This window comes from Spea bombifrons, chromosome 2 (genome assembly GCF_027358695.1).
Source record: "Spea bombifrons isolate aSpeBom1 chromosome 2, aSpeBom1.2.pri, whole genome shotgun sequence".
Classification (NCBI taxonomy): domain Eukaryota; kingdom Metazoa; phylum Chordata; class Amphibia; order Anura; family Pelobatidae; genus Spea; species Spea bombifrons.
Window position 1 is genome coordinate 129,030,585 of NC_071088.1, and position 21,974 is coordinate 129,052,558.

Consider the following 21,974-nt stretch of genomic DNA (forward strand, 5'->3'; position numbering starts at 1 on the left):
TTTATCCCACTTTATCAGGTGGTGAAGTTGGAAGGTGTACAATTATGAAGTGAGAAAATAGCATATTCAGATGCTCAGAAATAGTTAATAGATTAGTATCAAGGCGTCCGCTCCATGCAGATCAACCATGATAATGTATCATTCACCATGATAATGAGTTAAGTCCCCAGTATTGAAGGAGGGGTTACAAACCTTCTTGTGATATCCCCCGATACACTGACTTTTAAATAAAGAAAATTGGCCCCCATTCCTCCTAATCAGAGCAAGAACTAGTCAATATAAAAATTGTAAAAAATGACAAGAGCTACCTTTATGAAAACCGATTATAAGCATGAAGAGCCTTCACACTGAATGTATTCATAGACTTTGTTATGTTACAACTCTTATTGCTTTTTTATTTGTTGAAGTTAGTACATTTAAAACATGCATATATTTGATGTCTTTGCTCGTGCCCAAACCCAGGAAGCATGGAAAGTGGTCATTCATTTAAACTATAGCTTTAATCCTACATCAAGTTAATTACTTGGCAGGAGAAAGTTAAAGCACATCTGCTGTTAAGAATGTATTATCGTTCACAGCAGATCTGGGATGTAGCTACTTATTAAGACATGGCTTCCATCACAGCTCCCTTAATGCCAAATATATATTGTCTCACATAGAGTTTGAGGGACCTTGGTGAGTCAGCCATCACTGATCATACCCTTCTTCTATAGTCACCCATGGGTGGAGTAACCATTTCATCAACAATTGATTAATATTGTTTTCCTTTATTTTATCCTTTACTCCACTGACACTAAGGAGTATGCAGGATTTTTTTTATATATATAAAAACTGAAACCTAATTATGTTTTTTTCCTTATTGACTACTGTTTGATGGTATCAGTAAACTACCAGAATGCAAGACTGTTGCAGATAAAACCAGGAGCTCATATAAAATGCTCAATTCCAAAGAAACTGATTATGAGACTTATGAGGCCTACCCAAGTGTTTGCCCTTTGAAAAAATTGACCAATTAAAAGATGTCACAGCTTATTGAATGCACTGGAGATGACACAACATTAACACTTTGCTGCTAAGACTGTACATACAAATATATTTTGACTTTAAGAATCTATTCACATAGTCTTGTGATATAATGTAGATAAATGGAATTGTTTAACCCCTTAAGGACAATGGGCGGTCCCAAAACCCATTGAAAACAATGCAATTTGTCATTAAGGGATTAAAACTAGGTAAACCAGAAGTCACATTAATCAGTTTTTTTTTTAATCACCAAATCATTAACATTTTAAAAAAAAAATCTTTTAAAAACTAAAAATGACTCATAATAGTTGCTCGAGTTATTTTAGTGCATTTTGCCATGGGAACAGATATCATATGTTAAAGCGTTTCCATCGCACTTGATGAAGCAATGACGTAATCATTCTCAAAAACAGGAATGAAATCGGTTTTGGGATGTGTCGAAATTAATGTTCTTGCCTCAGTTTCGCTTACATTAAAGAACGCCTGTGTAGAGATGCTTTACTAAATACAGGAGAGAGAATAAAGGTCACATTAAAGAGTATTGTGATGTCCAGTAGCTCAGGTTTCAGAGGCAAGTGAATCATTTTAGCATTAAAAGGGTTAATGTTTGTTAAAGGATGATGACGGCGTCTGTAGGGAGTTTGGGGGTTCATCGTTTACACAGAAAGCAACAAGAAACCTAACTATGGAAGCATTTAATAACAAAGTATCCATATAGGTGTAGCGTTTTTAGCTGTAGAGAGAGAAAGAGCAAATGTACTAAAGATGATACCTTTCTTGGCTAGCGGAAGTATAATAAATTGCAAGCTCTTGAGACTATCTAGGTCTCTTTTTCAGACATATAAGACGTAGGCATAAGAGAAGAAGAGACAGGGATAGTCTCAAAAGCTTGCGAATTATCCATACAATCCTTCATCTTTGTCATAAGTTTTAAGTGGTTCCAGTGTTCGAAGCTGTCATATAAACCAATACAGAAGGCCCACCGGGTACATATGGATGCTCAAGGTCTCGTGATACAATGTGTCATTGATACATTATTTGCTGCAACACCAGTCAACACAGCTACCCAGCGCTGTCTTCTCCATCCAGCGCGTTGGTGGGGGTTATACATTTTATTACATTACAGAGGAAATATATATATTTATATTCAGGTCAGGGATATAATTCCATTGATTTAACGAGTTATAAGAATATGAGAATTTGGGAAAGTAAAAGCTGCAAAATCCATAAAATGTTTCCATCGTTGACCAACTGGTTTGGAGTAAGAACATTTACAAAGTACTCCCGAGACCACATGGGAGATGCTTTTTACAAGACATCGTTTTTTATGTGGTGCCGCACAGCTGTTCTTTTTCGCAAGAGAAGCAGATGCTTTATTTATAAAGCACTCGATTTAAAAAGAACATCAGATATAAGCAGAGCATCCAAATTGCCCCTAATGAGGATACAATGTAAAATCACTCACTGTGCACAAAATAAATAATGAAGTGCACCGTGCTGTCGCCAATTAGGAGAAAGGGATACCCAGGTTAATATACTGTATCTTCTGCCGTGCAAACAAGCCGACAGCTTAGAGATATTAGAAGAACTGACCGAATGCTTAGGAGCAACGTGCCGTTTGCGTCAAGTTACAAAAACATCTTGGGTTTTCCTTAACCCGTAACTTGCTGGATTGCTCCAGTAGCATTCCAAATGCAAATTGAAATTGTAAAATTATTGCAAATTGTGCAGATGTCAAAAGCTATTTTTTTTATTTACCTTTATAAATGTTTAGGACTAATGCCAAAAGACTAAGTAATGTACTTTACCTAGAGGGTAGTAGATACAGTGATTTTAAACATACATGGGACAGGTATAAACGTATCCTTGAGATTAAACAAGACCAATGATTGATTATGGTTTGATTCTCTACACTATTAAAAATGGACAGACTAGATGGGCTGAATGGGGTCTCATATCCCGTCCAATTTTGTGTCTATGTCATATTCTATGACTAAAGAGTCAGTAATGCCCTTATTGTTTTGTAATGGATCAGATGAGGTCGAAAAAAAAACTTTCCTTGCAGCTACTGTCCGGTGCATTAAAATACATGACTGGTCCCTTAATGTTGTGGATGTCTTCTCTAATTTGCCAATGTGTTTTTTGTTTGTTTTTGGCACAGGTGGAAACGATCGGGGATGCGTACTGTGTGTGCTCTGGAATTCTCAGGAAAACCAGCAGCCATGCTAAACCTATTGCTCTTATGGCTTTGAAGATGATGGAACTTTCAGAAGAAGTTCTCACTCCAGATGGAAGACCTATCCAGGTACATTTTGTCTTTTGCTTTAAAAAAAAATAAAAAAAATCTATATTAATATAATTAATGGATGAGTCTATGGTAATGCGTCCATTTGCACTGATAATACCATTACTGAAGCAAAAACTGTAACAGCATTCAACATGGTACAAACATGGAGTTTATTGCAACATCAATAGATATGCTAATTCAAATTCAATACATATAAAAAAATGTTTTGCTGAAAGAAAGAACAATAAGGCAAGAATATTTTTGATTGAACACATTAAACACTCTACAAAATATTATATACAGTATGTACATGTGTGTATATATATATATATATATATATATATATATATATTGCATGTCTTTAACAGGATTAGACACAAAATCCTTTAATAAAGATGTTTTTTCAGTGTCACATGACAGTTTTTAAAAATAAGATTCACGCAAGATGTTAGAGGATTAGTTAATCTGTTTGAAGTCACTGAGCATTTTATACAAAGATCTTTTCCTCAATCCCACAGTATCACATAGCTTAATTTACATAAATCTGATTATTAGAGAAATAAAATCCAAAATCCCTCAATTCTGATTTATAATAGAACTGACGTTTGTCCGTAGATTAATGAACATCCATTCCATCAAAGCTGCTACCAAACACATAGAATATAAATGCACATATTATAATATATTATTAAACTGTTACTCAGTATTTAATTTATTCTTCATGCTAAATATAAATATCTGCAATCTGCAAAAAACTCACACAAAGGGATGGTCAACTCACAAACTGCAATGATATTTTTGAAGGAAAGCAGAAAAGTAGTGCTTTGTGTATTGTCATGTGTAAACCAAGGGCCGACCTTAGGCAGAGATGAGTGGGGCTCTTTCTCTAGGCACTTCATTTAGTAAGTAAAGCAGAGCCCTGAGATATAATGTCATTACCAGTCCTCTGCTTTTTAGACCAGGATAGACAATGTAGGGCGATGTAGGACAGCTGCAGATTCTCCTTCCCCTGCGTCTTGCAAATCCTGCATATACTTAAAGGGACACTCCAGCCATCATTTGCTCTTTAAAACATGATAGTTGAGTGTGCCCTTTACAGTAATGTTTTCTCCTCTCTTATGCCTTTCCCAATCTCCTGGTACTTGGTTTGCAGTAGATGTAGTCGGCCAAACACTTATCGTCGGTCAGCTCCAGCACTGGCTCCTTGGAAAGTTCCAAAGAGTATTACGAAACCACTTAGTATTTTAGCATGACTTCTTCATTGATTGGTTGCATGGGGAACTGGGGTGTCTTTAATAACATGAACATGATTTAGCTATAACAAACATATTCCATAAAAATAGATAAATAATCTTGCCTGCATAAGAAGAGACCATGGACTCCCGGAAGCTTATTTGTACAACTCAGTGGCCTGGTCTCATCTGATCCCTCCAGCGGGTCCATGATGACCAGTCCCCACAAAAGAGGGATAGAGTGGCGGCTTAGCTGGACAGCCCCTGAAAATCGGGACTGTCCAGCAAAAAACAGGACAGATTTGAAGGTATGCTGTCAGAAGATGCCTTCTGAGCTTGTTGTAGACACTTTCAGATGATAGGCATATTAGTGAATGGCTCATAATACAGGCCATCTCGCTATAAACACACTTAACAGATAGGTTAATTTCAACACAATGGCATGCATTGCAGCAAAATATGGAAGAATAATTGAACACATTAGACATGTTATCAATAGATTAAAGCCAATCATTGTCTGCATGTATTATTTCAGGAAAACCGCTCTAGATATTCTGAAAACGCATTCGCCAAACAATTAAACTGCCAACACCTATTTATTCGAGTATTGCAATATCCTAGGCGTCACAATACAATTTGTCAAGTGGAAAATGACAAGTACTTATTATGAACGTACACAACCTGCTTAAAGATTCTCCTTGAAACACCCTTTATTTTTAAACAGTGCAAACATTTTTTTTTTTATGATAGGCTATGAGATCATTTTAATGTAAAATATTGTATCACGTGAGATAGAAATCATTAATGCGTGTATTGGTATTGCTGTAAAGAAATTAAGAGGGGTTTGAGTGATTGAATCATTTGTGACAGATGTGCTTTTAATGATTATTACAGACGAGTAGATTGCTATATTCCAATAAGCGAGGTGCCAGGCCAGGAGACCGTAAGAGGATTTCTAGGAGACACATTCATGTTGTGCCAATTTAATTAAGTAAAAGTAAAGAACGTTCCAGAGCGTCTGAAGCTTTGTGCTGTCTTAAGGCTGTAGTTAAATGACTTCTTAAAGTGGCAGAGGCTTATATAGTAAAACATTTAGGCAGTGGTCTTTAAACCTTGGACAATTCCCTAGACCTGACCCAAGGAGACCCAGGAGCCTCCTCCGTAGCCTCCATCCTCATTGCTGAGGACGTGATACCTCATCATATTCTGGTGGTCCATGGTGGCTCTGGTATCTTCCTGCAGGGCAGGCTATTTCAGTGCTGTCCGTTCTTGGTCTGAGATGAGGCTCCCATATTTTTCTCATTAAAGGTGAACTGCACCTTTTACTGTATGCTAGAGAGGCTGTGTCCTCTCAGCACAGTCCTCCATGGTGTTAATAGACTGGTTGGGGAGGTCAGAGGCTTCCTGGTGACTGTCCCATCGAACAGCAACACACCAGGAAGCCTAATCACCTAAGAGTGCAATCTACGTCCCAGTTTTGCAGTAGAGGGCCTGTTGCGTCTCCTAGGGCTAGTTGGTCTATACCAGAATATGTCTCTGCATTTAATATGTAACTGGGACACTCCAATGTATCCTTAAATTCAGCACTTTTAAGCAAATTATTTCATTTTTGTGAAAGATTTAATGGTAAGAACTGTATGTGCTGTAAATCCCCTTGTGAGAAGTTGCAGAGAAAATAAAATAAAAAAATAGACGGATGGAGGCTAGCAGTAGAGGAGGTAGAGAGTTTAATTGAAAAGCTAAGATTTAAGTTTGAAGTTTGCAATCTGCAATATTTTCAAACATGGTGCTGCCCTCAGCAGCCTGGCCCTCAACTACACTTTTCCTACAGCAGGTACTGGAGCCCACTAACCTTTAACTTTAACCGATAGCTTTAACTTGAACCCCGCAGTGTGACAACACTGAAGAAACAACTCTCTGCTACAATGTAAAGTAGTGAGTGGACAGCCTGTATAACAGTGTAAATTTACTGTCCCCTCAAAATAACTCAACACACAGCCATTAATGTCTAAACCTGGGCAACAAAAGTGAGTACACCCCTTAGTGGAAATGTCCAAATTGGACCTAAAGTGTCAATATTTTGTGTGGCCACCATTATTTTCCAGCACTGCCTTAACGCTCTTGGGCATGGAGTTCACCAGTGCTTCATAGGTTGCCACTGGAGTCCTCTTCCACTCCTCCATGACAACATCAGGGAGCTGGTGGATGTTAGAGAAAATGCGCTCCCCACCTTCCATTTGAGGATGCCCACAAATGCTCAATAGGGTTTAGGTCTGGAGACATACTTGGCCAGTCCATCGCCTTTACCCTCAGCTTCTTTAGGCAGTGGTCGTCTTGGAGGTGTGTTTAGGGTCGGTATCATGTCTCTGAATGGAGGGTATCATGCTCTGCCTCAGTATATCACAGTACATGTTGGCATTCATGGTTCCCCCAATGAACTGTAGCTCCCCAATGACGACAGCGCTCTTGCAGGCCCAGACCATGAGACTCCCACCACCTTACTTAACTGTAGGCAAGACACACTTGTCTTTGTACTCCTCACCTGGTTGCCACCACACATGCTTGACTCCATCTGAACCAAATAAGTTTATCTTGGTCTCATCTGACCACAGGACATGGTTCTGCTTGTCTTCAGAAAACTGTTTGCGGGCTTTCTTGTCCAGAATTGGCAATTAGAGGAGCTGTTTTGGGAAATAATTAAAACAGATGAAGGGGTTGCTGTAGTATGAAGCTTTATAAATTATGAATTATAATCTCATTATGACTTTATCAAAATTTTCATTACCATAATTAGGCTTTTTATATGTTAATGTGATAATCTGGCATTCGTATAAAATGTTAATTAATAAACAGTGATTTGTGTGCATGTTTAATCCCACATCTGGTGTCTAAATGGTTAATAAATTAATTCAAGGTATTTGTCTACTTATGCCTTCATCTAACTCCCTGGGTTCCTTAGTTTAAGTCTCAATGTACCACCATGTGTGAGAATGAGAAACCTGTGTAATCTTAAAACTCTTTATTTTTATATGATATATTCCCATGTTGCAGTGATTAAATGTATTTTATTGTATTGATGTATTTGGCTTTCATAATCACAATCTCACAATCATCACATGTTATTATGAATGATTCTCTCTTGATAAGACTTCTCTATCAGAGTCACCTTGTACTTCTATCTTTTGCTTTTAGCTATTTTTTAATTATCTTTAATTTTTTTTTATCATATAATTATCATTTTTCAATGACAAATAAATATTAGTGACAAAACTAGGTATTACAATTGATGTAAAATATATAATATTGGGGAAATTTAGTCCAGCTTCACAGGGCTGCATGTGCCTATCATCTGCCAATGTCTACCACCCCAGGCCCAGTGCCCTGCTACGTGTTCTGCACTTTTTTGGGGGAACCTTTTTTTAATTTCTATAATGAAAGGTGAGTCCAGAAGGTGTCCGTCAGAATGCCCCTTGAATGTCGTTCCACATCCAAAGAAACCCCTTATTTCATCTGAGCCGAAAGGGCAGGAAACTTAATTCGCTGCCCAAAAAAAATGAACACGGCAAAAACGAAACAACCATTTCATCCCAAACAATTTTGGCCGCCGTGCAGAAGTCTAGATGTGAGTAAAGTGGCGCATCAAGATACGATGCCATATCCCAAAGTTTTGCTTGTCTCAGACCTCCAGAAATTACAATCTTAAAGGAGGGCAGAAACACCACTCCACCTCTTCCTGGAGACAAAGGGACCATTATGTTACATACCTGCATACGCGGTTCTCCTGTTCCCTGCCTTCTGCTCGAAGAAGAGGGACGACCCTCCTTCTCCACCTCACAATTGCTTCAGCAGCAGCCAGTACGGAGAAAAGGGAGATCCTCCTTCACTTCATGAATGCCACAGCAGCAGCCTCCACAGAGAAGGGGGATACCCCCTCCACCTCTTCGCTACCTCCACCGGAACAACCGCGCAGGAGGATTCCTAGTGGTCAACTTATAATGGAAGATTATTCCACACACACAAGATGGCCACGAATCTTGACACTGAATTGGCCGGGTTCAAAGGTGTCCCAAATAGGCACAGACTGAGCAGATGTCAAAATAAAGAAGAAAAAATGTGCGCCACCCAAATGTGGTCTTTTAGCCCCCCCAACAACCTGTGCATGGGTGGAATTACTGAACTCATGTGAATTCTAAATTGAGAAATGTGCACTTACATCGCCAAAATATCGCCTTTTAGCCCCAGACAACCCAACAAACCCATGCATGAGTGGTATCACTGTACTCAGGGGATGTTGGTTAACATGTGTTGCTTGACTGTGACATATACCAGGAGCTATTAATTCATACCTAAAGTACAATGTGTCTTAAACAACACACAAAAAATGACCACCACAAACTTTGACAAAGGCTAGTAGTAGTGCATGGAAACAGTTAATTTACCATCATTTGAAATTCCTCTAGGTGTCTAGTTTTTAAAAATATATGATTTGATGGTGGTACATTGAATTGACTAGCTTCAAAGATGTCCCAAATAGGACACTGGGGCAGAAGGACCAGATGTCAAAATTCCACTTTGAAAAACTGAATTGCTCCAAATGTGGCCTTTTAGCCCCCAAATAACCTGACAAGCCCATTCATCACTGTACTTAGGAGATGGCTTTGCCAATGACTGCCACCAATCTCAGCTTCCATGAGGTGAGCGTTTATCATTTAAATACCCCCCCATGACCAAACAAAAAGTACAGGCTATAGGCGGTTTTAATTAATGAATTTGGTTATGCCCTCCTTACCTTTTATTTCAGTCCAGATTGTTGTGTGTGGTAATGTACTGTTTACCCATTGTACAGCACTGCAGAGTATGATGGCGCTAGGTAAATAATAAGCAGTTATACTATACTTAGGTGACTGATACATTATATGGAAAGTATTCATTATGCTGATGAGCATTCCTTGGAACTTTATAAATGAGCTGACTCCGAGACTCTTGAAATATTAACCCTTTATTAGCCTATTGTGAATATTCTATGAAGTGACTCTAACATTCTATGAAGGTATGCTCTAACCAGTTACCATGGAAACCTTAACTTATTATTTAAAGATACACTGAGTCACCTGCGCTCAAGCAGGGATATCAACCAGGGCATACTGGTGGAAAACCCACCACCTGGGAATCATGTATATAATCTGCCCCTTCACCCTGAGATTGGGGCAAAAACCTTGAGCGTTCCCAGGTATGCTAATGGTATGTTTTTCATGGCATAGTGCTGACATGGCTCTGCAGTAGTTAAAATATTAAATACAACATTCTTTAGTTCAATTGAAGCTTAACATTTTAAATGAAAACAATTAAGCCGGGATCAAGGAACATAGTGAACAGTTGAAGCTGCTATTCACACCTTTCGCTTTGAGCAGTCATTAAACAAAGGTGGAATTAGCAAAGAGCTTTTCACCAGATTCTAATTTGGTTTTAATTAGAAAGCAGATTTTTTTTTAATTGAAAAAGGTGCTAGGCAAATACAATTTAAACGTTACATTAGAGGAAAAGTACAGCTTGAATACACGTTTATCGTGTATGATGTAAAATGAACAAGATTAACTTTTTAACACAGTAAAACTGTTCAAGCCCACAATGTTTCTGCATAGTGTTTCCTTTTACAGTATTCTCTTCCTCTTTGCTTTTCTCAGCAGGCCTAATAGTCATTAGAACACCCTGAATATCTATATAATAAATGGCCACTGTCAGGCCCAGACTGGCCATCTTGCACACCGGGCAAAAGCCACTGGCTGACAGAGCCGCACACTTTGGAGCGCCGTCGAGATCGGCCACAAATATATAAGCTCACACAAGTCCGTATATATAAACCATAAGATTTTACCCACCAACAAAAAAGTTCACACAAAAAACACAAAATGAAGAAAAAATGTACAAATCCCCAGCGTATAAATTTGTGAATTCATTAAAACTGAATGAAGTACTGTTCTAAATGTAAAATTGTTTTTTTTTTGTTCTTTCTTGGATAGAAACAAATAGCTTTAGATATGATAATAATTTGTTTTCTTCTTCTTGTTTTAGAATAAATTTCATTTTTACTGCCAAAAATACTATTGCTTAAAAAAACAAAACGTACTAATAATCTAAAAGAGAATTATATCATTGTATTATAGATCATACGTGCTGCATTGGGACATAGTAGTTGCATAAATTATGTTTACTATCATATAATACGTTTTTAGCATTGTATTTTTGAAAAAAAAACACTTAAAAAAAATGTAGGACAGTTTTTGAAACTGGTTTTGTATTTTTCACATGTATTGTCATTTAATGATTTCCCAACCCTCTTCATTTATTCTCTCAGCTCTGTTATAGCAGGGATGCTGTGCTTTAAAATTTGGTGGAAACATTTCAAATTTATTTTCACATGGTTTCCCTTCAGGCAACTCTTGAACAGTAAATACAATGGTCTCGATTCAGTGAAGTGATGTTAAACATGGCCCTAGGCTGTAAAATATAAATGACTTTGAATTCCAGCTATTTGGGTTAGCGATACAATGAAAACAAATGTACAAAGTCAGCGATTAATAGTTAAACATTCGTAATAAGCCCAGCATTACTTATGTGGCCATACAAAGTCCATTCACTAAGACGGTATCCAATTTATTCTTATTTCAGTAAAAACTGCTCTGTCATTTTTTTTGTCATTGGCTTTGTTTTGTAGATGAGGATAGGGATTCACTCTGGCTCAGTCCTGACTGGTGTGGTGGGTGTAAGGATGCCTCGATATTGTCTATTTGGGAACAATGTTACTCTGGCTAGCAAGTTTGAATCAGGAAGCCATCCCCGTCGAATCAACGTCAGTCCAACAACATACCAGTAAGCATATAATTAATTTACTATTGGAAATTTAAAATGTATTTTTTAAAATGAATTTAAAAAAAAAACTGCTTTATAACACAATATATATATCAATAAACAACATATACAGTATTTGGAATATTTTAATCAAATTGAGAATGTATTCACGCTAATTTTGGTGATTAATGTTGAATGTTTTGTTTTCTTGATTTCCGACCAATGCTATGTTTTTTTTTAAAAGTCCAAACATTTTTTCAAATATCACTATATATATATTGTAAACACCTATTTTGCCAACTATTCTGTGAAATTCACACTGCTAAAAAATGTAAAAATCAACAAACATAATCTTTTTATCTAAAAAAACAAGCTTGTGAATTATTTTCTTTGTTATTATTGAAAGAGGAATAACGCTTCCAGAAGACTTTGCTTTCAACGTCATGCCCTTCAGCTGCGAGACTCCAACAATCTCTCATATTATGGATAATTATAGCACTTCTTTAAAAAAAACTTGAATACTGATGAGTTTTTTTTCCGCAGAGCTAATTGCTCTTTTTTGTGCATCTATTTCTCTTGGTGAGAAAACAACACAGGGAGCCACTCTAATTACCTTCAGTTTTTCATATGTCTCTAAAAAAATGGCTTCCCCACAGGCTATGTGTAGTTGATAATCATTGTGTTCTGTTGATTTGTGGAAAAATAAACCTGTTCATAGGAAATTCAGAGATTCTAACATGTTTTTTTTATTTAAGATTATGCAATGAACCAGTTTGGTTTTTTTTTGCTATGTGTGGTCATTTACTTATACTTGCAATAATAATTTACAATGTTAATATATGAAGTAGAATTTAGAATATGAAAATGACATCACCTTTGTAAGTTTTAATTTTAAATGGGGGTAGGGCCGAGGAAAATGTACAGCGCTATCCCTGCTAAATCATTAGAATGCTGTACAAAATATATATTTTATATATATATATATATATATATATATATATATATATATAATGCATCAATTATTATCATTTTAGAATTGAACTTGTCATCAGAACGTCCTGTTCTCAGGATTTGCATGATTATACCAATCTTCCTTATTTAAGAATTAGATGGAAACATTAGAAGGCATAGTGAAGAGAGAGAAGTAAATTCAGGGCAGGAAATTTTTATGCAGGTTTCATACCAACTACTTAAGTATGCTTCCCACATACGCGCTTCCATTGAAATCAATAGGATAGAGCCGCAGCTAACTGCAAAAATGGTAACTGAAAACGCGGAGACTGGATCACACTTAACGAGAGGTATGAAAGTTAAACTGCCACTGATTTTAACAGAAGAGCTATAGCGCACAGGCAGAAAGCATATTTGAGTACTCTTCCTGCTTTAGCACAAATAAGTAGGAGAGGAAATGTGACTGACATAGAGAATGCATGTATTGATTTTAATGTAGAAAAATAAATTGGAGTCAGTATAATATATACACTATACCAGGGGTGTCCAAGTTTTTCCTGCACCGGGCCACTTCATCAGAAATGTATATGTTGGGGGGGCGCACTCATTTTTCACTGAGAGAAAAAACGGCCTTTAATAAGACATGCAGATTGAAATAAAGTAACTTACACAAAATCCTTTACAATGCCTCTCACTGATTTCTGGGCCTAGAAAGTTTTGTCCTCTGACGTGACTACAAATTCAGGAGGGCATTTTATCTCCGGATACATAAAACTTAAATAGTTCTATTTATTCTAGGGATGCACCAAAATGAAAATTCTGGATCGAAACCGAAACAGAAAATGACCCCCCCATCTTTAAAAAAACAAACAAACAAAAAAAATACCCCACAAATAATAAAAGTGTGTTACTTACTTTTAATAAAAGTGTGGTGTTTTCACACCAAAATTGGACAATAAAATACAATGACAATATTAATATATATATATAATTGCTAACGGCAATCACCCTCCTATCATGCCCAGGCATACCAAGGTTCCAGCATGTACTGGCTGATCTGGCATGATAGGAGTGTGAATGTTAACAGCAATCACACTCCTATCATCTCCAGGCAACCAGTAAATGCAGGAACCTGGGCATGATAGGACTGTGATTGCTGTTGGCAATCACACTCCTATCATTCCAAGTCAGCCAATACATGCTGAAACCTGGCTAGCTGCCCCCTTGTGTATTGATGCTGCCAACAGTATGGGGTCAATTACAGACTCCCTGTGCCATGCCCCTCCTCCACTTACACATCCATGCTATCACACATACACTCATTCATATACTCATTCATTCACAGATTCATTCCCTCAATCACACTGTGAGGCGTGAGCTGCCCGGAACGAAGTAATAGAGGTAGGAACCCAGTATGCAGATGACAACCAGGAGCACACACGAAAAATAAATAGGAACGTCAGGAATAGCCGGGGTCTGGAACACGAGGAGGCACGTCAGGAATAGCCGGGGTCTGGTACACGAGAAGGCACGTCAGGAATAGCCGGGGTCTGGTACACGAGAAGGCACGTCAGGAATAGCCGGGGTCTGGTACACGAGAAGGCACGTCAGGAATAGCCGGGGTCTGGTACACGAGTAGGTAATTCAGGATATAACAGGAAAACACGGTATAAGGCACAATAACTGAGCACTGAATGAGTTTCAGTGCTCAGTTTTTAAACTTCCCGCCAGTGATCGCCACGCCCATAGACGTGACGTCACTCGCGCGTGTTCCCTGCCGGCAGCGGCAGGGAACACATAAAGTTATGTGGGGGCGCGCGCGCGCGCGCTTAGCAACCACCATGCGGCCGGCTGACGAGGACGGCACCGCCGAGCCGCGGGACCGTTTACCCGGAGCGGGTAGGTGCCGCCGGCGAGGACCCCGCCGTGGGTCCTGACAGGGAGACGGGACAGCCACGGCGCGGGACCGTTTACCCGGAGCGGGTAAGTGCCGCCGGCGAGGACCCCGCCGTGGGTCCTGACAGTTCCCCCCCCCAAGGAGAGGCCTCTGGACTCCCGGAGGACCTGGCCGATTAGGATGGTGACGATGAAAAGAGGACACAAGACGAGGAGCATGGACCTCGCAGGCCAACTCCCAAGTGTCCTCCTCAGGGCCATAACCTTTCCAACGGATGAGATATTGCAAACGTCTCCGAAAAAGACGGGAATCCAAAATGTCCTGGACCTCGTACTCTGTGTCATTGTTGACCAGGATAGGAGGAGGAGGAGTAGAACAACGACCAGGGTAGGGGTTAGCTGTCCACGGTTTGACCAAAGAGACATGAAATACTGGATGAATGGTCATGGAAGCAGGTAATCTCAATTCCAGAGCAGATGAGGAAACGACACGGACGACAGAAAAAGGCCCGACAAATTTAGGCCCTAATTTTTTCGTAGGGCATGTGAGCTTGAGATGGCGAGTAGAGAGCCACACTTTATCCCCAGGCCTATAGGAAGGGGCAACACGCCGATGACGGTCGGCAAATGATTTATAATGAAGTTGGGCCCTACGTAAGGTATTACGTAAGAGAAGGTAGGTTTTGGTAAGATTCTTGACATGGTCGGTGACTGACGGGACAGAGCTCGGAAGTGGAGATCCAGGCAACATCGATGGGTGAAATCCGTAGGTGGCATAGAAAGGTGACATCTTAATAGAACGGTGAAAATGATTATTATAGGCGAACTCTGCCAAAGGTAGGTAATGACTCCAGTCGTCTTGTAGGTATGTGGTATAACAACGAAGATATTGTTCTAGTGTCTGATTAGTTCGTTCCGTCTGACCATTACTTTGAGGATGGAAGGCTGTTGACAGAGAACGTTGGATGCGTAACTGCTTACAGAAAGCTTTCCAGAAATGTGAAGTGAACTGGGATCCACGGTCAGAAACAATGTCTTCTGGTAACCCATGGAGACGAAAAATATCTTTAACAAAGGAATGTGCAGTCTCAGTAGCTGAGGGGAGATGATCAAAAGGAAGAAAATGAGCCATTTTAGTAAATCGATCTATTATGACTAATAGAGTGGTAAGGCGATTAGATGGTGGGAGGTCTGTAATAAAGTCCATAGAGATGCAGGACCATGGTCTAGTTGGGACCGGTAAGGGTTGTAACAGGCCTGCGGGTTTATGATGCGACTCCTTGGATCGTGCACATGTAGAGCAGGAGGATATGAAGTTTTTGACCCCTTCTGTCATATTAGGCCACCAAAAAGAGCGTTGGATCAATTCCAGTGTTTGTTTAACCCCGCCGTGTCCAGCAAGGGGTGAGTCATGACACGCTTGCATAACCTGGATACGATTCTCAGGAGGAACAAATATACGATCTTGGTAATAATAAAACCCTTCTCGAATTTGTAATCCTGGAACATTAGGAGGGTTCATCCGACCGGTGGTGTTCCGGATAGAGTCCCATAGTGTCTGTGTCCCTGCAATGAAGTGTTGGGATGATAACACAGTGTCGTGATCCACCCTAGGAGTAGAGGAGTTTTCGTAAATCCGAGACAAGGTATCCGCTTTAGTATTGCGCGATCCCGGACGGTAAGTGATATGGAGTTGAAATCTTGTAAAAAATAGAGCCCATCTTGCTAATCTTGGTTGAAGTCTTTTGGCGGTACGTAAATATTCTAAATTTTTGTGATCAGTATATACTGTAATGGGGTACAAGGCCCCCTCAAGTAAATGCCGCCACTCCTCCAAGGCCAACTTTATCGCTAGTAATTCGCGTTCTCCGATACAATAATTCCTTTCTGCGGAGGATAAAGTCCGTGAAAAATAAGCAACTGGATGTAGGTGACCATCAGAATCTTGCCTTTGGGAAAGAATAGCACCCACAGCTGTGTCAGAAGCATCGACCTCGAGGATGTAAGGTTTGTGGGGAACAGGTAATTTGAGAATGGGTGCCGAAATAAATTTGTTCTTTAAAAATTCAAATGCTTTCTGTGCAGCTGTGGACCAAAAAAATTTATTTTTAGTTGAAGTAAGGGCAGTGATAGGACGTATGTGCCTAGAAAAATCACGAATAAATTTTCTGTAGTAATTGGCGAATCCCACGAATCTTTGTACCCCCTTTCTATCAGTGGGTGGAGGCCATAGGAGGATAGTGGAGATCTTACGGGGGTCCATCTGTATACTGGTGGGCGAAAGTATGTATCCCAGGAACTCGACAGTTTGAACTTCAAAGACACATTTTTCCAATTTAGCATATAATCCATTGGCACGTAGTCTGGATAAAACTTGGCACACATGGTCTCGATGAGCCTCCACAGAGGAAGAAAAAATTAAAATGTCATCTAGGTAGATAATTACAAAACGATCCAGGAAGTCACGAAAAATGTCATTGATAAAATGTTGAAAGGTGGCGGGAGCATTACATAACCCGAAAGGCATTACTAAATACTCAAAGTGACCGTAACGGCACCTAAAAGCTGTCTTCCATTCATCCCCTTTTCTTATTCTTACTAAGTTGTAAGCACCACGTAAATCAATTTTTGTGAATATGGTGGCTGAACGTACATGATCCAATAATTCCGATATGAGTGGTAGGGGGTATCTGTTCTTAATAGTCACTTTATTTAATTCACGATAATCAATACAAGGACGAAGACCCCCATCCTTCTTGTTGACAAAAAATATACCGGCCCCCGCTGGAGAAGTAGAAGGGCGGATAAACCCTTTAGAGAGGTTTTCATCAATGTATTCTTTAAGTGTAACAAGTTCAGGTTCAGCCAGGGGGTATATCCTACCGAAAGGAATAGCAGAACCAGGAAGTAAATCGATAGGGCAGTCATATGGTCGAGAAGGAGGAAGTCTATCTGCGCTTTTTTTTTCAAACACGTCTTTGAACCTCCTGTAAGGTATCGGAATATTCTCAGAAATGGAAACATCTTGAGCGAGACCAAGTAAAACAGTCTTTAGACAGGTCTGAGTACAATGCGTGGAAGAAAATTTAAAAACACCGGTCTCCCAGTTGATAACGGGATTGTGGATCCTCAACCAGGGGAGTCCGAGAATGATAGGGGATATAGGAGAAGGGACTATGTCAAATCGTAGGCTTTCAACATGGCTGTTTCCTATTTTGATTGTGAGGGAAGTAGTCTCTGTGCGGATAGGACCAGATTTCAGGGGACTGCCGTCTACCAGCTGAATAGCAACCGGATGTTCCTTGAGACGGGTAGTGATGAATAGTGATTTGACGAGGTCAGAATCCATAAAATTGCCGCTGGCTCCGGAGTCCACCATAGCTTGTAAGGGTATAGAGTTCTTATTCCACTGTAATGATGCAGAAAGCGAGAGATGAGATGAAGAACAAGGTGCTTTCTCAATATGAGTGTATAAGTGACCAACAGTCTCCTTACCCTTAGAATACCGGGCACGGGTACGACAGTCCTTAAATTGATGGCCTGCACGGCCACAGTACATGCAGAGTCCCAGTGTTCTGCGTCGTTGTTTTTCTGCAGGTGACAAGGGTCCACGAACAATGCCTATTTGCATCGGTTCTTCTGTTGACTCTACTGGCTGCACTGGAACTGCGGTTTGCGTACGAGGCCAGACTGAAGGGGAAACGAGACGTTCCTGCCTCCTCTCTCTCAGACGACGATCAATTTGAGTGACTAATCTGAAAAAATCCTCCAGGACGGGGGGAATATTGGTACGAGCCAGTTCATCCTTGATGGCGTCAGAGAGTCCCCAGCGAAACTGGTCATGAAGTGCAGCGTCATTCCAAGTAGATTCTAGAGCAACGCGACGGAACTCCGTAATGTATTCTTCTACAGGTCTACGGCCTTGTTTCAGGGTGCGGAGGGTAGAGGCAGCTGAAGAAACACGGTATGGGTCCTCATAGAGGGCGTCGAGAGCCTGACGAAACGAGGACCAGGAATCCAAGAGAGGGCTGTGACTATGTAACAAATGATGTGCCCATAGCTGAGGTTCATCAGATAGCAGCGAAATTACAGTATGGACCTTGACATAGTCTGAGGAATAAGTCCGTGGTTTAAGATAAAACAGAACCTGACAAGCGGTGATGAATGTACGGTACTTCTGACGCTCTCCAGAGAACCTTTCAGGGAGAGGAACTTGAGGTTCCAGAGCAGAGGCCCCTTCCATAGCAGGTTCAGGGGCAGCAGCCACTTGGTCAGAAGGAGCGTTCTGTTGCATTTGAAGATGGTGAACTTGTTGCCTTAGTTGATTCTGGCTAACCTGCATCTCTTGCATAGATTGGTTCATCACCGCCAGCTGTTGAGTCAGAGCCGTGATGGCTTCAGATAAGCCTGCGGGTTCCATAATGATGGCTCAGTTATTATGTGGGGCGTGAGCTGCCCGGAACGAAGTAATAGAGGTAGGAACCCAGTATGCAGATGACAACCAGGAGCACACACGAAAAATAAATAGGAACGTCAGGAATAGCCGGGGTCTGGAACACGAGGAGGCACGTCAGGAATAGCCGGGGTCTGGTACACGAGAAGGCACGTCAGGAATAGCCGGGGTCTGGTACACGAGAAGGCACGTCAGGAATAGCCGGGGTCTGGTACACGAGAAGGCACGTCAGGAATAGCCGGGGTCTGGTACACGAGTAGGTAATTCAGGATATAACAGGAAAACACGGTATAAGGCACAATAACTGAGCACTGAATGAGTTTCAGTGCTCAGTTTTTAAACTTCCCGCCAGTGATCGCCACGCCCATAGACGTGACGTCACTCGCGCGTGTTCCCTGCCGGCAGCGGCAGGGAACACATAAAGTTATGTGGGGGCGCGCGCTTAGCAACCACCATGCGGCCGGCTGACGAGGACGGCACCGCCGAGCCGCGGGACCGTTTACCCGGAGCGGGTAGGTGCCGCCGGCGAGGACCCCGCCGTGGGTCCTGACAGGGAGACGGGACAGCCACGGCGCGGGACCGTTTACCCGGAGCGGGTAAGTGCCGCCGGCGAGGACCCCGCCGTGGGTCCTGACACACACATACAACCCCACCCCCACCCTCCTACCTGCACTGCAGATCTCTCACTCGCAGACTTATGCAGGTGCTGCTGCTTCCCAGTGTGTAGTTCGCGAGTGCCGGACAGTGGAAGCAGGAATGGAGCGGAGTCATGTGATGTGACATAAATTCACGTGACTCCGCTGGGTTCCGCTTCCCCTGTGCGGTACAAAAGACACTGCTGTGCAAGCAGGAAAGCAGCAGGGCCCTTGAGATTCCGGTTGCCCTGCCTGCGGATCTCACTCGGGCCGCACCTCAAGGTCTGGCAGGCCGCATTTGGCCCTCGGGCCGCATGTTGGACGCCCCTGCACTATACAATATATAGTTTTCTAAAATGTAGGGCTGTGTACAGTGTAATGTTAATTATACAAGGTAGAAAATTGTCATTAGGACTTTATCTTTCAACCATTCTGCAACTCATTGAGACAATGCAGTTGACATGCATGGCTGGTTTCATATTCAAAGAAATCATTATAGTTATTTATAATTTCCTGTAAATATCTATTTACAAACATGGGTAAACTAAAGCACCCTCAAACACACTTTTACACACATGTTAACACACACACTAACATGCACACTTACACATAAAACTTATGCCAACACATTCACACATGCACACTCATGCTAACACAGACTACCACATACATACATCCATACATAGAAACATAGAATGTGTCCACAGGGGGTGGACAAGTGGTCACAGGGGTTGCCTGGGCCCCAAAGAGTAGGCTGCCCGAGTGCTGCAACCCCTGCGACCCCTTATGAGATGCAAAAAAACCTAAAAGAACATGTGTGAATATATTATTCTTCCAAGTTATAAATGTGTTAGTCATGGATACAGGACTGTTTTAATACAGCGTTATTGGACCCATAACTGACAAAGATAATTTTCCATGCTGCCACAGTTTCACAATCTAAATCGTAGGCCATATTTTATAGCCTGCTCTTTATTGAGTCACTGAGTGACAACATTATATGATATGTTCTGTGATGTCAGTATTTAAAAGGGAACATTTAATGTTCCTAAATATCCTCAAATGGCAGCGTGCAGGCCTGGGTATAAAATACATTTTATTAAGCAGACTAAGTATAAAAAGCTATTACAGCTTACAGAAACAATAGGTAAGGAGGGCCCTGCTCAACGCAGATTACAATTTTGAATAATATTCACTTTTTTGTTGATAGTAGCATCCTGCCTTTTTCAAAATTTGGTATCTTAAGTTCACAATATCAAATTTACAATGTTACTGTTACAAATATATATATTTTTTTTATTTTACAGGCTTTTAAAGGGGGAAGAAAATTTTCATTTTATTCCCCGCTCACATGAGGATCTTCCAGACAACTTTCCAAAGGAAATCACTGGGATTTGCTATTTCTTAGAGGCCAAGAACAGTCAAAAACAGCCAAAGCACCCCTTAACATCTGTTAGGATGAGAAAGGTTTCCTACAACATTGGAACGATGTACCTTAGGGAGACAAGCGTATGAACCTTCTGCAGATCAAAGACTCTTCAAAAAAGCACAAGCCCATAACTGGGTCACGACAAGAGTGCAGAGAATCTGTTCCATCGTGTTGGTAAAAAAAAAAAATATTCAACGGTAAGAGCTCTGCATATTGCCAGGCAATAATAATAATATTTTTTTTTCAAAGGTGGGTGATAAATGTTAAGAACATAAAATAGAATTATGTAATTCATAGTTAACACATCGTCACAGAACAATAATCCAATTGATTTCCAGGTGTTACCATTTGTTAGTGAACAGATCATCTTAAAATATATATATATCATTGTCTGTTATGTACCCTTGGTTTACTCATCTAACTGTGAACGTCAAAAGCCTTCTCAAGGATCCTGATAAGTATTGAGTAAGCAATTCCACAGTGAAGTGAAGATGTACATTATGTGCCCTACAGGGGCATCATTGCCAATAATTATCGTACAAAATGCTTCAATCCATATTATAAATATGATCAGATGATCATAGTTTGGTGTCAATTCTAATGTGTTATCCATCTGTGTGGGGCTTTGGATTTGTTTTCGATATGGACGTAAAAAAAAATATTTATTTTAATGTTTATTTTTAAGCGTTAAAAGCAGAATTTATGTTAGCATGTGTCAGAAAATATATATTTTAATGATGTCTGCTTATGAGTTATTCACGTGACCTCATAAACGATAAAGAGATGACTGCCTGACTCCCACCATAGCATTTGAATGTAATATTTAATAATTGTTATATTCACAATGGCATATTTCTAAATCATTTATATTGATATTTAAATATATATATATATATAACCACTTGTTGATCGCATCAGTGTACATAACGAGCAGTATTAACATTTTAGATACCTGATGAAGTTGTTTGTGATTTAATAAAATTCCCTGCTATCTAAGATAACGATCGCATTACATTGTTTCATGTTACTCTGAATCATAGCAAATAAAAGCCATGGCAAGGCATCCGCACAATCATCAACACACACAACCGTTTAATAATGAACATTTAATACAACAGATATTTGTACAGGAGTTGTAAAACTGCAATGAAATTGGCAGAATTTTAATATTATTGGTAATTGATTTCACATTATCCACACCAAATTTTAGAGGCATATT

At 40.2% G+C, this 21,974-nt stretch overlaps 1 protein-coding gene across 1 annotated transcript in view; it reads left to right on the forward strand.

Annotated features, from left to right (window-relative positions):
• Positions 1 to 21,756, forward strand: part of GUCY1A2 (guanylate cyclase 1 soluble subunit alpha 2) — an 81,688-nt gene extending 59,932 nt beyond the window's left edge. Inside the window, exons 6-8 of the mRNA XM_053456471.1 lie at positions 3,185 to 3,328; positions 11,258 to 11,412; positions 20,634 to 21,756. Of these exons, the coding sequence (XP_053312446.1) occupies positions 3,185 to 3,328; positions 11,258 to 11,412; positions 20,634 to 20,841 (507 nt within the window). The 3' untranslated portion in view covers positions 20,842 to 21,756. The remainder of the gene's footprint in view (positions 1 to 3,184; positions 3,329 to 11,257; positions 11,413 to 20,633) is intronic.
• Positions 21,757 to 21,974: the final 218 nt, after the last annotated feature.